The sequence below is a fragment of the Epithele typhae genome (assembly GCF_022376455.1).
Source record: "Epithele typhae strain CBS 203.58 chromosome Unknown BXZ73scaffold_7, whole genome shotgun sequence".
Taxonomy (NCBI): domain Eukaryota; kingdom Fungi; phylum Basidiomycota; class Agaricomycetes; order Polyporales; family Epitheliaceae; genus Epithele; species Epithele typhae.
The window spans coordinates 784956-799067 of NW_025954198.1; the positions used below are offsets into that span (position 1 = coordinate 784956).

General features: G+C 60.2%; 3 protein-coding genes across 3 annotated transcripts; 1 reads left to right on the forward strand and 2 right to left on the reverse strand.

Annotated features, from left to right (window-relative positions):
- Positions 1-5099: 5099 nt before the first annotated feature.
- Positions 5100-6053, reverse strand: BXZ73DRAFT_75265 (uncharacterized protein; the record flags this gene model as incomplete). Its single annotated transcript, XM_048022182.1, has 3 exons — positions 5100-5253; positions 5285-5845; positions 6010-6053. 3 exons carry the CDS (start codon positions 6051-6053, stop codon positions 5100-5102), a joined length of 759 nt encoding a protein of 252 aa, XP_047881039.1.
- Positions 6054-7295: 1242 nt separating this feature from the next.
- BXZ73DRAFT_88458 (uncharacterized protein) lies at positions 7296-8178 on the forward strand (the record flags this gene model as incomplete). The annotated part of the gene is made up of 4 exons (XM_048024955.1): positions 7296-7536; positions 7557-7759; positions 7832-7964; positions 8018-8178. 4 exons carry the CDS (start codon positions 7296-7298, stop codon positions 8176-8178), a joined length of 738 nt encoding a protein of 245 aa, XP_047881040.1.
- Positions 8179-8897: 719 nt separating this feature from the next.
- On the reverse strand, positions 8898-12038 carry BXZ73DRAFT_98536 (DNA binding protein; the record flags this gene model as incomplete). The annotated part of the gene is made up of 13 exons (XM_048027712.1): positions 8898-8942; positions 8981-9178; positions 9284-9445; positions 9540-9809; positions 9873-10205; positions 10306-10459; positions 10508-10601; positions 10862-11123; positions 11176-11310; positions 11366-11388; positions 11525-11687; positions 11742-11879; positions 11937-12038. The coding sequence occupies 13 exons, from the start codon at positions 12036-12038 to the stop codon at positions 8898-8900; spliced, it is 2079 nt and encodes a 692-aa protein (XP_047881041.1).
- Positions 12039-14112: the final 2074 nt, after the last annotated feature.

Sequence of the window (14112 nt, forward strand, 5' to 3'; positions counted from 1 at the left end):
ACTGGCTGCCTGCACCGAGTCGGTGGCGGTATTGGTCTGTCGTCCAGAGTCGATGGAGGACACCCGGCGCTAGGCCTTCTCTGTTTCACGCCAATCTCTCAGGAGCCCGAGCCTCTGGTGCACAGCCTGCAGAATGCAGCATGATGCTCTAATACATAGCGAGAATTCACCCTAGCACTGGAGTCTGGCAGTGAGAGATGCGCCGGTCGTGCATACGTCGTCGGGCGCCCAGCGAGGGTGTGCCATCGGGCCCTAGCGCTCGCGCGCCGCCGGCCTGCTGGCACCCTGCGCTGGTCAACCCAATTTCGATGTGCGGTCTCCATCCCGCCCAAATCACTCAAACTACTGGCGGGTCGGGCGGACGATCATCCGCCCCGGCGCCCACCTGCTCTGCTAATATGACCTTTGCAACGCCTCCGTCGTGAAACCCGAGCCGAGGCCCCTGTCTGTGGGATGCCGTCGCCGCCGCCGCCGCCGTCGCCGTCGCCATCGCCCGGGCCCCGCGCCCGGCCCCTCTCAGCGGCGCGCATCGTGTGTGTGCCTGTGTGCGCCCCTCCTCGTCTCCCGCGAGCGAAGCCCGAGTACTCACCACGGGCGCGAACCTTGCGTGCACCGCGCGCGCGCGCGCGTCGACGTCCAGAGCCCGCTGACGCCGAACGACACTTCTCGAATTCGAGCCGGTGAATTTGGAAGCCTGTCCAACGCACGCAGGGCCCAACATGGCTCCCGCGATTCCCCTCGAGGCCGCGCCGACTCGCCCGCGCTCTTGGTCGTTCCTGCCCGCTCACGGTTCCGCGCTCCGTGCTGGGCGTGTAGAGCTGGGTTGAATTAAAGTTATCAACACACTCCATATAACGTGTTATATTGCCGTTAGTAACGGTTAAGGATCTAGGACCCCATATCGGATACTGTTATTTTCTAAAAACACCCCTGGGGCTCGGTCCGCAGGTCCGCGCGCCTAGACCGACACCGACTCGGTCAATGATGGAGGTCGTGGCAAAAGTTTCCAAGTGTGAAGCTATTGCTGCCCCAGGCTCGCACTGCTGTGCCCACAGACGAGTTCACGACCCGTACTTCGGTCCACGCGCCTCGCTCCAGCGCTCGGATACTTATGTATGACGGAGCCTGCCCGTGGCACTACAACGCCTCAAGGCCGCCCCAGAGATAGTACGCGATACAGCGGCGGCGGCGGCGGACTGTTTCTCCTCGCGGAGGTTGTGCGACGCGATCAAACACCGACTCTGGCATATCTGCCACGAAGGCGGGCCGCCGGAGCGGCGGCGCCCTGCACTGCAGAGGGCCCGTAACTGCAGTGCGGCGTCCCGAGCCCGCGCCGCGCCGGGGAGTGTGGAGTGGCCACCGACCTAAGTACGCCATAGAGCCCGGTCGGCGTTCAAGCAGCGGCGCTGGCGCAGACAGGGGGCATCAGAGTACTTCCAGAGAGCATCGCACGCGAGCATCGACTCGCGTCGACGCGATGATCGCGCGGGCTCCCATCTCCAGGTTTGCACGCCGGGGGAAAGGCCTGATCCGAGGCTAAACACCCGAGCACTGGCCTGCACTGGCAGCCCATTTCGCGTGATAGCCGTGTGATGAGTCTGAGTCCGAGGACGTCGCGGCCAGGCCTGTGCTACGTAGCGAGGCCGATCGGGCTTTCACGTACACTGCCACCCGGGGAGGGTCGAGGGACAGGAAACCTTGCGCACGACTACCCCAGGTGTGCTAATCGGCCCACGCCCGCAGTCGTAGCGTCCGCTAGAGAATAAGTAGAGCTGCGTGCGCAATGCGCGGGCAGACGCACCTCACAACGGTGCCACTGTACGAAGTCCGGTGTCGAGTCACCGATCATGCACATATGTGGGGCGCAGGAACAGCGGGTGCGAGGTACCTGGGCCCGTACGCACACTACACCCGCGCAAGGACAAGCGGCGCGCGGCGCGCGATGACGGCAACGTTAACGCGTGAGCGGCGTCGAGCTCGTAAGTAGGATCTGATTCTCGCGCGGCGCGCGGTCCCGTGACTGCCAGGCACGTTCGGACGCGACGCTTTGAGCCCCAGAACGGAATCAAGCTCAAGGTCTGGTGGGAGTCTGGGACGGTGCGCGTGCGACGGGGGCAGAGCCGGCGTGCTGGGCACTGTACATGTGTGCGTGTGTGTAGCCCCCCCGGCTGCTGTGATCTGGTGGTGTGGGTGTGGTTCGGTGGGCGTCGGGGGGGTTGCGGCGGGCATCCTGTCGCTGCTTTTGGGCCTGCGAGCCCTTGGGCCCGTGGGGGGTGCCTATCATCGACATCCTCTGTCCATGCCTCTGGCCGGGTGCCGCAAGCGGGGGTGCAGGTGGCGATGACGCGTGTAGGCTTTGGACGAGGGCCGCGCAGGGTCTGAGCGCGCGCTCTGCGGCAGGCTGTGTCTTCGCGGGTGCCGCAGCTCTGCACGCTCGAGCGCTCGCCGCGGCGAACGAAAGACAGAAAGAGGATAGATAGACGGCGAGCTTCCAGGCGCGCCGTCGCGCCGCCCTGGCGATGCCTGATATTGCCACGACACACCGACGCGCGCGAGGCCCTAGGTCCTAGGTCCTTCCGAAGCCCGCGCCCGATAATGAACGAGAAGGACGGCGGTGCTGCGGTGGCCTGGAAGAGTCACCCGCGGTCACCTTCGCGCGCGCCGATTGGCCGCGAGACCGCCGACGGAGAGCGGACGAAGGCGGGAACGCGATCGAGGGAAGCTGAATGCGAGTACAGCTAGGCGCCCGCGTGCGCGCCGGCGGGACGGAGCCCATTGTCCCTCCCCTCGTGGACGGGCACGCGGCGGGGACGACAGCAACGCGCACGGAGCTTGTCTGCGGCTGCGGCGGGGGCGGGACGTAAGAGCAGGGGACGGGGGGCCTCGAGGCTGGCACGGCTCGCGTGCGCGTGTGTGGGGGAGGCTCGCCTCGATTCCTGCTTGCCGCGTTTGGACAGCGAGGATCGCGTCGAGAGCGCGCGGGATGCGGAAGGGAAGGGATGGGCGCGGTGTGGGGGTGGATAGGATTTTCGGTATCTTCCCACGGTCGGTTGCACCCGGAGTTGGAGCATTTGATCCGTCCTCCGCGCCCGCCGCCGAGCCCAGGCTGGCGAGTCAGTGGTTGCCCCTCCAAGACGTCCGCGTCCACTTCGCACGCGTCGCACTGCCCGTCGAGGAGCGTGTCCTCCGCGGTGTACTGCAGGCGCGGGCCCCCTCCCCCCTGGCCCCAGACGGCGGCTCGTGTGGCCCGGCTAGAAGGGGCGATACTACGTCGTGCGCGCATCGAACTTACCGGGAGAGAGGGTGATCGAGGGGCGTGCACCTTTCATGATCAAGTTTTGCTCCCGGCCTCTTCTCGCGACAAGGGGCGTGTCGAGCGCGTCGAGCGGGCTCGAACGTGGCGTCGAGAGCCTGAGATGTCTCGGGTGTTGCGATTCTGACTGATGATCGAGAAGCGTGCATCGGCTCAGCGCTGAAGGAAGTTCGAGCGTCGAACCTGAGTAGATTGCACTGTTTAACGGCATCTTGTGCGTGAGCCGCATAAAGCCCTAATGACCGGTGCGTTTTCGAGAGATCGAAGTGCACAGCGCCGTGCACGGCCGCCGTGCAGGACCCGATAGAACCAAAGGGTCCCCCTTCAAACGCCACGGGCGGACGCTCACCGGCCTATGCGGGTCCAAAAGGGAGTTGCGTATGTCATCCAGAACGCAGTCCTGCCAGGGACGAGTCGACCACGTCGGCTCACACGACCCGGGTCGGCGGAGCACTCGCGAGCCCCGCTAGTTGCCGCACCTCCGCATGGCGGTGCGGGCAGCGGTGCACGGCAGCGCGCGTCCACCCCGCCCGCCACGGTGTACGGTGTACGGTGCATCTCCCGGCCACACGTGGCTAAGACACCGTCGACTGCTCTGGGAGGCGAGCACACGCCGCTGCGGTGGCTGCGCTCGGTCCTTGTGCCTGTCCAACGCGCGCGTCCCGTGTGCCCGGGCGAACCTGCTTGGTTAAGTGCGCGATTGCGGGGGGGCCCCACCGCGCGCACGGAGGGTTCAAACGTTCGATCCTAGCCCCGTCATGTGAGCACCCTCGCATGGGCTCACAGACCCCCACTGGCCGCTGTGGGCGAGGGTACGCCAGGGACCGGTGTGTGTGGGGTGCCGTCTTCGTCGCCATCGTGACTCGGCGACTCGAGGTGCCTGCCGCTTGCGGCTTATCGTCGACGTCTGCGAAGAGTGGCGCCGTTATCGGCGACGTTTGCTGCGGCGGTTGTCCGACTCTGCGGGGGCCGGGAGCTGGTGCCCGAGGTTCTTGGCATGCGTGTCTGGCCCATTAATCGGCGTCCGCGTGGTTAGTGACACGTTGGCCCGCTCGCCACTCGCCTCGGAGGAGGTAGTACATGTAGATGAGGCGAGGTGCGGAGGGGAGGCATGGGCGCGGCAGCGGCAGCGTGTTGGTAGAGCTTCTGGCAGATCGTCCGTTGGGAGCGGCGTGGAAGAGAGAAGACGGGAGAACGCAGTCGGAATAATTGTATTGAATGCACTGAGTGGGGTGTAAGATTAGGCAATGGCTCCGTCGGAGCTTGAGTATAGCATACACGTTATCTAGAGGGTCAACGGAGCATATGTTACACGCGGGATATAATAGGGGAAGAAAGCAAGAAGGCATATCGTTGGGGTTATAGTTCCGAGGATGGATACATAGTTCAGAGCGGGTGAAAGGGGATTCGATAATACGTACAAGTACCAAGACGAGCTCCGAGTTCTCTCGGAGAAAGGGGGAGAAAGACGGACGGAAGCGAGGCTCAGTAAAGGAGAAACCGCCACCGACAGGGAGACAGAGATGGCCCCCGAATGACGGCGGCAACCACTGGCACCCGCCGATAGACGGCCGGCGTCGTAACGATGACGGAGGGGCGGAAGTGGAGGGAGTGCCCACTCGCGCACCCCCGCGGCCGAGCCCGGCATTCAGGCAGCCACGCCGTCCTCTACGACACCGCGGAAGACGAAGGGGCGCAACGGACACGACGACGAGCACCCACCGCACAGCGACCGACCCGCGACCGCGCCGCCTCGGGCCCGCGCGGCGCGGCCGCTGACTCCGCCCTAGTTCTCCTCGCCGTACTCGGTGACACCGGCATCGGACCCGCCCGCAGGCGAGCGGCGGGAGCCCTGGCCTTGGCAGTAGAGCTGCTTGTGCCGGCGGAGGGAGTCCTCGCGGCAGAAACCCTTCTGGCATCCTCGCACCGCTTCCGGAGGTCTTGAGGTGGCAGGTCGCGATGTGCTTCCACATCCCCTTCGGCCGCACCGCGTCGGCCGCACGTGCGGCGCAGCGCCCCCCGGGCCCCCAGCGACAGGCGATCCGCGTCTCTTTGTCGGGCCCGGGGACGTTGTGCACCAGGCGCAGGTGCGCGCGGATGCCGCGGTTCGCGGAGTCGACGGACGCGCCGCACCCGTGCCACTCGCACCGCACATTGCCGTCCTGCTCGGCGGCGAGGTCGAACGGCCCGCCGTCGGCCACGGGGATGAGGGATGGGGTGTAGAAGGGCGGGAGCGCCGGCATCGAGGCCGAAGGGTAGAACGGCGGAGCGGCGGAGGGGAGAAGCGGCACAGGCGAGCCCGAGAAGTCTGCGAAGCGGCTGCCAGAGGGGTGGGCCCAGTGAGGAGGGTGCGAGTATCCGAACTCGTGCTGGGCTGGGCCAGGGAGACGGGACGACCCGTCCTCCGTCACGGGGTTATCCTGATATCCCCACGGTCCTATGGGCGGCTGGTCGAACTGGTCGTGGGCATGAGGGAAGTCGAAGGGGTGACCTTCGAGGCAACCGCTAGGATCGAAAGGGGTATACAATTCTCTAGAAGAGCGAAGTAATGAGCACGGGCGATAACATGTACAGCACAGACGTCGCAGCGTCAGGCAGATTGACGCCGACGTCAAGGGCACCTGAAGCTTCCCTCCAACACGGTATGCCGCATGCACGGCCTGTTGACGGGGTCGGGGTTCAGACAAAGCACTTACCGAGCGGAAACCTGGCGCATACTGGTGAAATCATAAGAGAGCATTGGGGAGAGGGAAGCAGGACGAAGAGAGACCGAGGGCAGAGCAAAGGGCAGAAGGGGATCCCTTGTGAGGGGGTGGGGGTGGATGCGATGGGCTGCCAGTTGGCCCTTCAAATACCATCCATCTCTGTCCGCTATCAACAGGGTTCGCAGGGTTCGATCACCTCTCACGTGGTGGTCAGCAATGTCGGCGCTCTAGGTGTCGCCTCGAGGGAGGAGTGTCATGTTTCCCGCCCAGACATCCGCTCAGGCTGCGGACAGAGGGCGAGGTGGGAAGGATGATCGGCGGAGCCGTGTGACGGCATGTACTTGTCCTTCCATGCCTGCATCTCCAACGAGACGACACCCCCTTGTAGTCGAGAAGCGAACCCCTGGATTCTCCAATCCAGATAGCCGCAGAGAAACGTGAGACGGGCGCGGAGGTGACGTTACTCATCTGCAGCGCGACAAAGGGTACAGATACATCGGAGAGAGTGCGATCTAATCGCGGCGAACACAGCTCTGGCCCGAACCCTTGCGCGTAAACATGACGTTGACACACCCGGCGTCATCCTGGGCGAGCCGGATCTTGAAACATGGGGCGAGCGAATGCGACCGATACCCACTCTGCATCGAGGCGAAACTGAGTGGGTAAGGTTGCGATATTTTGTTATTTACGACAAACACCAACGAAAGGCCGTACTACAGACACTCGCCAGACAAAAAGGAGCGCATGGTATGATGCGTTGCGTCTCGACTGGGGCTCAGTGGGGAAAATAGACAGCCCACGACTCACTGTTCCTAGGTTCGCTGAATGGTCCATGCTCCATCTGCAAGCCATTCTTTGGACTTGGATCACTCAAACAGAAAGGGATGCTGCGCGAATGTCAAACTTCCGTGGGTCTTCCTGCATACTATGCGAGGCTTACTTACCAGACATCATGACCCACGTCGCCGCTAGCCCTTGGATGCACATGGTCGTGGGGCCTTCTAAGCGTCTATACCGAAGACAACAGTTGCAGGATGAGGAAGATCAGACGGCTGGTCGTGGGGAGAGCATGGTGGGTAGAGTATACAATCGTATCGCTTCACGACATGGGCGAACAGCGAGCTCATCGGAGCGCCGAGCTCTGGCCAGCGATAATGTCACCTGACGCGACGCGACGCGCGGGTTGTTGAATGAGCGCGTACCGCGACATCGAGCGCCTCTCATCGCCGACCCCGACCGCCACCAGGTACCCCGCTGTCTCGCTCTCCGACGCGTCCATGCAGACCCTCGCGCTCCCTCCCCCAGCAACGCCCTCCCACTCTCGCCTGCACTACTCGCCCACGGCCCACACGTGCCCACCCATGCAATCATCGCCCCTCGCCAGCCCTTCTGGATCTTCGCCGTCCACCGAGGCCCAGTCGCGTCGTCGTGCGCAGTTCAAGGCCAATGGCTTCAGCAGCCCTGCAGCGCGCCCAAACCGACTGTCATCGGCATACCAGGCTCGGCGCGGCGCCAGTGGTCCGACCACCTTCGTTCAGGGAAGCTCTCAGGGGCGACGGGCGAGGAGCCACCACGCAAGGCCTTTCTCCGCGAACGCCTCAAAGCACGCGCCGTCGAGCGCGCCGTCCAAAAGCGCGAGCGCGCGCTCGTGCGGCGCAGCAGGCACCTGAGCAGCGAGCCCAGCAGTGACGGCATGGACGAGATGATGGATGAGGACGAGGACGAGATGCTGAACGACGAGGTACGTGGTGGATCGTGTGGACCCCCCGCCCGTGTGCTCTCGCGTGGGTGCTGATCGGCGGCGCCCACCCAGTTCTACCACCGCATCATGGACAATTCGAAGCGCAAACAGGTTCACGCGTACCGCCTGTCCTACTCGCTAGACGTGGGTTCCTCGTTCGACCCCGACATGGAGGACCCGCAATCGTGGGAGGACGATTTGCATGGTGCGTCTCATTTTCCGATCTTCTGCGCTCGTGTTGACACACCCCTATTGCAGCCCTGAACGCCATCTCCACAGGGCCCGAGGATCTGGACGAGGAGGAGATTGCTGCCTACGCCGCCGAAGCAGAACTTAATCTCGATGACTTGGCCGCCGACGACATATTCGGCCTCAGCGACTTTGAAGATGCGCATGACCGGGATGTCGACATGCACTGATCGTTCCTCGGCCTCGATGCCACGACATTCCAACCATGCCGTGCCGCGTAGTCCGATGCGTCCAATGCAGTGCTCTCGTACACATATGAAGCGTAGCTCGTTCATCCTCCTGGTTTCAAGTTTGACATGCTTTCTTCGGTACAATGACCATCTCTGTCGTCCTTGGCCCGCACTGTACATTATTAAGTCATATAATCGAGAGATCGTGTAACATTAGAGTTCTCGGCCCGAGCGATGACCCTAGCGGAAAAGTGAGAGCATCTGATGCTTTTCGTTCCCTCGGGAGTCAGGATGCAGCACATGGATACCCAGATTCTTGATATGAAATGAAAACCCTTGATGCAGAAGCACAAACGTTAACGTCAATGTTCGCCGAGTCGTTGCCTCTTCGATATGGGCGTCCTGGGCGACGAATATTCTTCGCTTGTACTATTTCATCATCGTTCGCGTGTGCCGTCGATCGAAATACGATTCCCGTAATGAAGATGGCTTCTTATGATGATCGCTGAACCACAGCTACCCTGTCCCATTACACACTCCGTGCCGTACAGATGTAATGAAAAGCACATCCAAGATGCCACGGAAACCCTATGTTGGCGCCATCCCATCCTCGCAGCGACGCGGACTGGAGTACTCTACCGTTACTGAGATTCGATGCAATCGCAGAATTCGGCGAGCGTAAAGTCGCCATCGTGCCGCCGGCCCCACACGGAGCGACACTAGCACCGCTCAAACACCTTGTACAGCTCCGGCAGGTCCGCGACCTGCACGACATCCGCTCCAGCAGACTTCTCGGCGGCACGAGGTAGCGCGCCATCGCCGGGAAGAGCGCGTGCTGTATTTGCCACAGGGTGGCGTTCTGCGCGGCGCCGTCGAGTGCTTCCGCGTCGCCGTTTGCCGAGCGTGCAGGCGCGGTGTCGAGAAGTGGCTCAGGCACGTAGAAGTACGCGAGTTCGCGGAGAAAGCTCTCGAAGCACTCTTTCTCCGCCGTCCAGTCCACCTGTGGGGCGATCGGGTCAGTTTCGTCGCAGCCGCACGGCGGCGGTCGACCGGTCACGGGAGAAGAACAAGGGTCCGGGTTGCACACACACGTGTACGCGCGTACCTGGGGCCCGAGACGCATGAGGAAGAGCGGGAGCTTATCGAGGTTTGGAGTGTAGTCGCGCAGGAGCAGCGGGAGCGTCTCCACGTGGCCGTCTTCCGATATGCCGAGATTGAAGTATTCTTGCAACATGTCTCTGCGCGACATGAGGATGGACACGATATGCTGAGTCACAAAAAAGGGTCCGTGAGCGGTACGCCTCAAGGCCATAGGCACGGGTCCACCCTGAGGGAAAATGGAAGTTTGAAGTTTGACTCACATCAACGATCACATCTCGATCCATATGGGCCTCGGACACCGCCTCCTCGGTGCTGACGGCCAGAGCGACGAGCATGCGGAGTTCGGGTGGCGGGTCCAGTCGGATACGCGAGAAGTTGCCAAACTGTCGGAGTCCGAGCTGGTAAAAGAGTTCCGCTGACAGCGCTCCGTGGTTGAGAAGGTAGAGTCGTGTCCCATGCTGAACAAGCGAGAGGCATCGCGGAATATCCACCACGCCGACGAATGTGTGTTTGTTCAGGATCTCAGTCAACTCTGGTCACGGAGCCATGGTGGTCAGCGCTCCATACGTCCATGGACCGAGGACCGGACTTACGGCCGTGTGGGCCTTGAGAACATCGGCGCGTAACTGGCGGATGGATGTGAGGATGGTTTCGGACTCTTTGATTCCCGTGTCTTTTGATACTGAGGGAGTAGCAGGCGCCTGATGGTTGCCTGCACTGTCCAAACTGGGCTTCTGAGAAGGATGGATGACTGGAAACATGGAGTCCAGCGTGCGGTTATTGAGAGAAGTTCTGACTTTGTGTTGGGCGTACACCTTGCGTTTCGCTAGCTGTGGTGCCGCCATGACCTGGTCATCCGCACCCTCTTCCTCGTCATCCATCACCTCATTGTCATCTGGTTGCGCTTTGCGTTTGCCTTTCGACTTCTGTGATGGATGGGCTCGGCGATGCCACCTGTAAGCAGAGTCTGTGCGTCGTCGCATCTTCAGAGAACAAAGTGACACCATCCAAAACAGAAGGGCGAACCTGATACTCGAAGGCTCGTGATTGGCTCTTCCCGAGTAGCGCTTGTTGTACTGCGTCGGCGATACGTTCTATGATGGTGTCCTCATTCAAGAAATGAACCTCCTTCTTCGTCGGATGCACATTGACGTCAACCGCACGAGGGTCTATTCGCAAACTACTGGTGATTTCAGTGCTGTTTCGCGATTGCTATCACAGAACGCACCTCAAGTAGATGAATGGCGATGCTCCTTTCGCAAGGATTCCACTGTAAACTCCCTCGAGGGCTCTCTTGATACGAGAAGACTCGACCAAGCGATCTAAAGGTAAAAACAGTAATCAGGAAACCATGTCCGTTTCGATATGCCAATCGACAGAGCAATGTTCCACATGCTGAACCTGAGCCAAAGAAGGTCCAACGCCCCGACTGATATGTGAAACGCGGGCAGAGAAGGGTGATTTCAAACTCAAATCGTCGTCATCCATTCGCTCAACGTGATACACATAGAAACAAGCATTTATATCGTATGGACTGGATCTCATGTCGAAGCAATTTGGAGGGCGTGTGATGGAAACTCACGATTTATGAACAACAACAAGGCAGTTTTCTTCGCTTGATAACTTGCGTTCGTGAACCTGATCTCTGCATTCCATGCCTCATCATCATCTGATTCTTCATCAAAGGCGTCCATGGCATCTTCAGACGTCGCAGAGGATTGCTTTGAAGATGACACTACGACGTGTAAGAGCTCCTTGGCCAACGTCTGTCCATACACGAGACGGATGGCTTGAACGGTTGTTGACGATGAGGGGGTTGACACGTCCGGCGACGGGGTCCCACTCTACATGAAACATTCGTCATACAAGCCAGAATCGCTGACTGATTCACATCACCTTTTTACACGTGAATGACACATGCGGATTATGCACGGCATATTTGGTGACAACCTCGAGGATGCGTGAATACTCTTCGGATGATCCTCGAAGTGCGGAAAGTCGTGTCGGAGTGTTGTAGAAAAGATTCTCGACCTAGATAGTGAGAATTTAGGGCTATACGCAGAATGTATGTGTTCTTTACACTCACTGTAATCGTCGTTCCTTCGTTGCCTGCGCATGCTTTAGGATCAGCATTCGCACCAGCCTTCGCAGGGCTCAAAGCTCCATCAACGTAGCACGCCCTCGTGTACTTGAGATTACTTCAGACACTCCAAGGTTCGAAGAAAAAGGACTCACTTCCATGCACAGGTGTCGGTTTTGGTTTTTGTGACCACATTTAGATTCGAGACGTAGGAGATTGATGCTAGAGCCTCGCCTCGAAAGCCGTATGTGGTCAAATGTTTGAGATCGGAGAACGTGGAGAGTTTGGAGGTGGTGAAGCGTTCGGCGAGGAGAGGTAAGTCAGCTTTCTTGAAGATGCTGTGAGCTGTTTATGGGCGAATCACTGCCACCGAGGGACGCACCCGGATCCCACAGCCATTGTCCTGTATCTGGAGGAGCTTCATCCCACCATCCTTGACAGTGACCTTGATGGACGTCGAACCGGCATCGAGACTGTTCTCAATGAGTTCTTTGAGCGCGGACGAGGGTCGATGGATGATCTGTCGCGCCGAGGGAGCTGAGTGAGTGTCAAGGAGTTTGTAGTGGGCGGTGCGTACCTCTCCCGCAGCAATACGGTTGATCACAGACTCCTGCAGACGCCGAATGGGCTTCGGGCCTGGAGGCGGAGGAGGTGAGCAACGGAGAGAGGTCGCGACCATGGAGGGCGTCTTGGCGACTCGAGCGCGGTGATTCCAAATGGAATTTAATAATCGGGTCGTTCGGGCGAGTATTGCGCCGACACTGAGAGTACGAGACGCGACTCTGATGAAGGACAAGAGCTATGGCACAACTGCAAAAGTAACGGCCGCGATGAATGTCAGAGGCGTGGTCGATCGTGGATGAAAACAAATCTGCCGCTTGACGCGACATGGCACGTGGGCGCCTCGGCTTACGTCACCAGCCCCTTCCCATGCTGGACCATGGGGATGGGCAGCGCCCGCTTTGCCGAGCTAGCGCGCGTCCGGGCGTTTGAGACGTGCGTCTCCATTATCTTTGATCTTTGGACAATCACAAAGATCACGTGGTCTATGAGATTGCTGACAAAGTCCGGGCGGTGGCGGCCCGAGTCTGGGCGGGACTCTCGCTACAGGTCGCTACGCACAAAGCAGCACAGCCAGCGGGAGACCCAGTCGAGGCCCGGTTGAGGGCACGCACCAGAACTGGAAGTCGCCAGACCGGCAGACCTCCTTCCGGCGCCAAAGGCTTCGTCCTCTTTGCGAACCTTTTTAAAGCCTCACTACCACTCTGTAGGCTCTGGAAACAATGCAATGTAAATGAGATAAGCATGCTCGAGGGACGTATAGGCCCTTTTTGTGCAAAACTTCATCTGATAAGTGAGAATGGAAGTCCTCCCAAAACGTCCTATACGTCCCTTCTATCCACTATTCTGTACAACTTTTGTGTGAGGTGTATGTGTAAAATGTAGCTGTAGCGTGCAGAAAAAGGTTTCGAATGAGCAGGTAGCACTGCTGACATAAGGCTATAGGCGCCGATGTCGTGGGCCACCGCGGCGCTTGCTAGCTCAGCCTAGCACTCCTGTCCAAGGCGATCTACGGAAAATGGGCAGCAACCACATCACCGAAACAATATCCCACCTAGAAGGCCTCAACATCTCGAATTTCTCTATGAAACAAACAGAACAAAGCGTCCCAGATGAGAATATACCACCCCCAACCACTCCGGTTCACGGTCTGTCCGAGCCTCTGCCCACGCTTGCCCTCCTGGCTCATGGTGACCCTTCCCGCTGTAAATTCGGCACGTACGTAGCTGGCAATGGGCGGGACGAACGACTGGCCTCTTGCCGATGCCGCGGCCCTTAGTCAATCTCGCTTGTCTGGGCACATCTCAGGGTTGCGAGTTCTTGATCATGTAATCGGCCATCTCGGGCGAAAGGGTCACGTCATTCGCGCCTCCCTCGCGCCACCCAGCCAAATGTTCGCAAATAAGATAAGAGATGAGATAAGACCATCTCTGACTATCTATCCATAGCCGCCCTTTCGGCGCTCGGACGCTCGCTAACGGGCGCTGCCCATCCCCATGGACCATGCTGATGACCACTGCCGGTGCTCTCAGTCACCCATCTTTCCTTCACCCTCCCACTTCCCCCTACCCGCCCGACGACGCCTCTGCGCACCCCGGATCCCTGCCATCCCTGCCAGCTTTGCGGCCCCCTCATACATTCCACACAACCTGTCGCATTGCCTGACCAACCCGACGAGCGCCCCGGCCACTAAGGGAACTTTTCCCCCAATCCACCCGGGCAATGGAGCCAGAGCGACCGTCGACGCCCGTCCGCGGTAGGCAGCCTTCGCGATATCCGGCCGCTCTCTCCAAGGGTGAGCCAGGCCGCGTTCCTCTCCACCGGCGAGGCACCTCGAAGACCCTCGAATGCATGGAGGACCTCCTGAGGGAGAATGGGTATAAGGAGACGAGGGTGCTCACCCCCAGGCGGAGCGTTTGGAGGCGATGGTTGCAGAGCGGAGGAGACAGTCGACCTGGCGCATCAGAGAATTGCTTTCGGGTGGTTGCCTGGTGCTGCGGGAAGCGAACCTCCGAGCGACGAAGAAGAAACTCCCCGGCACCAAGACTCGCATGTCTACCGCCCTTCTTCCCGGCCACCCGTCTACCACTCCACTCCGAACTCCCCTCTCGCCCAGAAGCGTCGTCTCGAGCAGAGAACAACTCCATTGCATCCCCACACTCCGCGTCTACGACTATTCTGTCGTCCTGCTC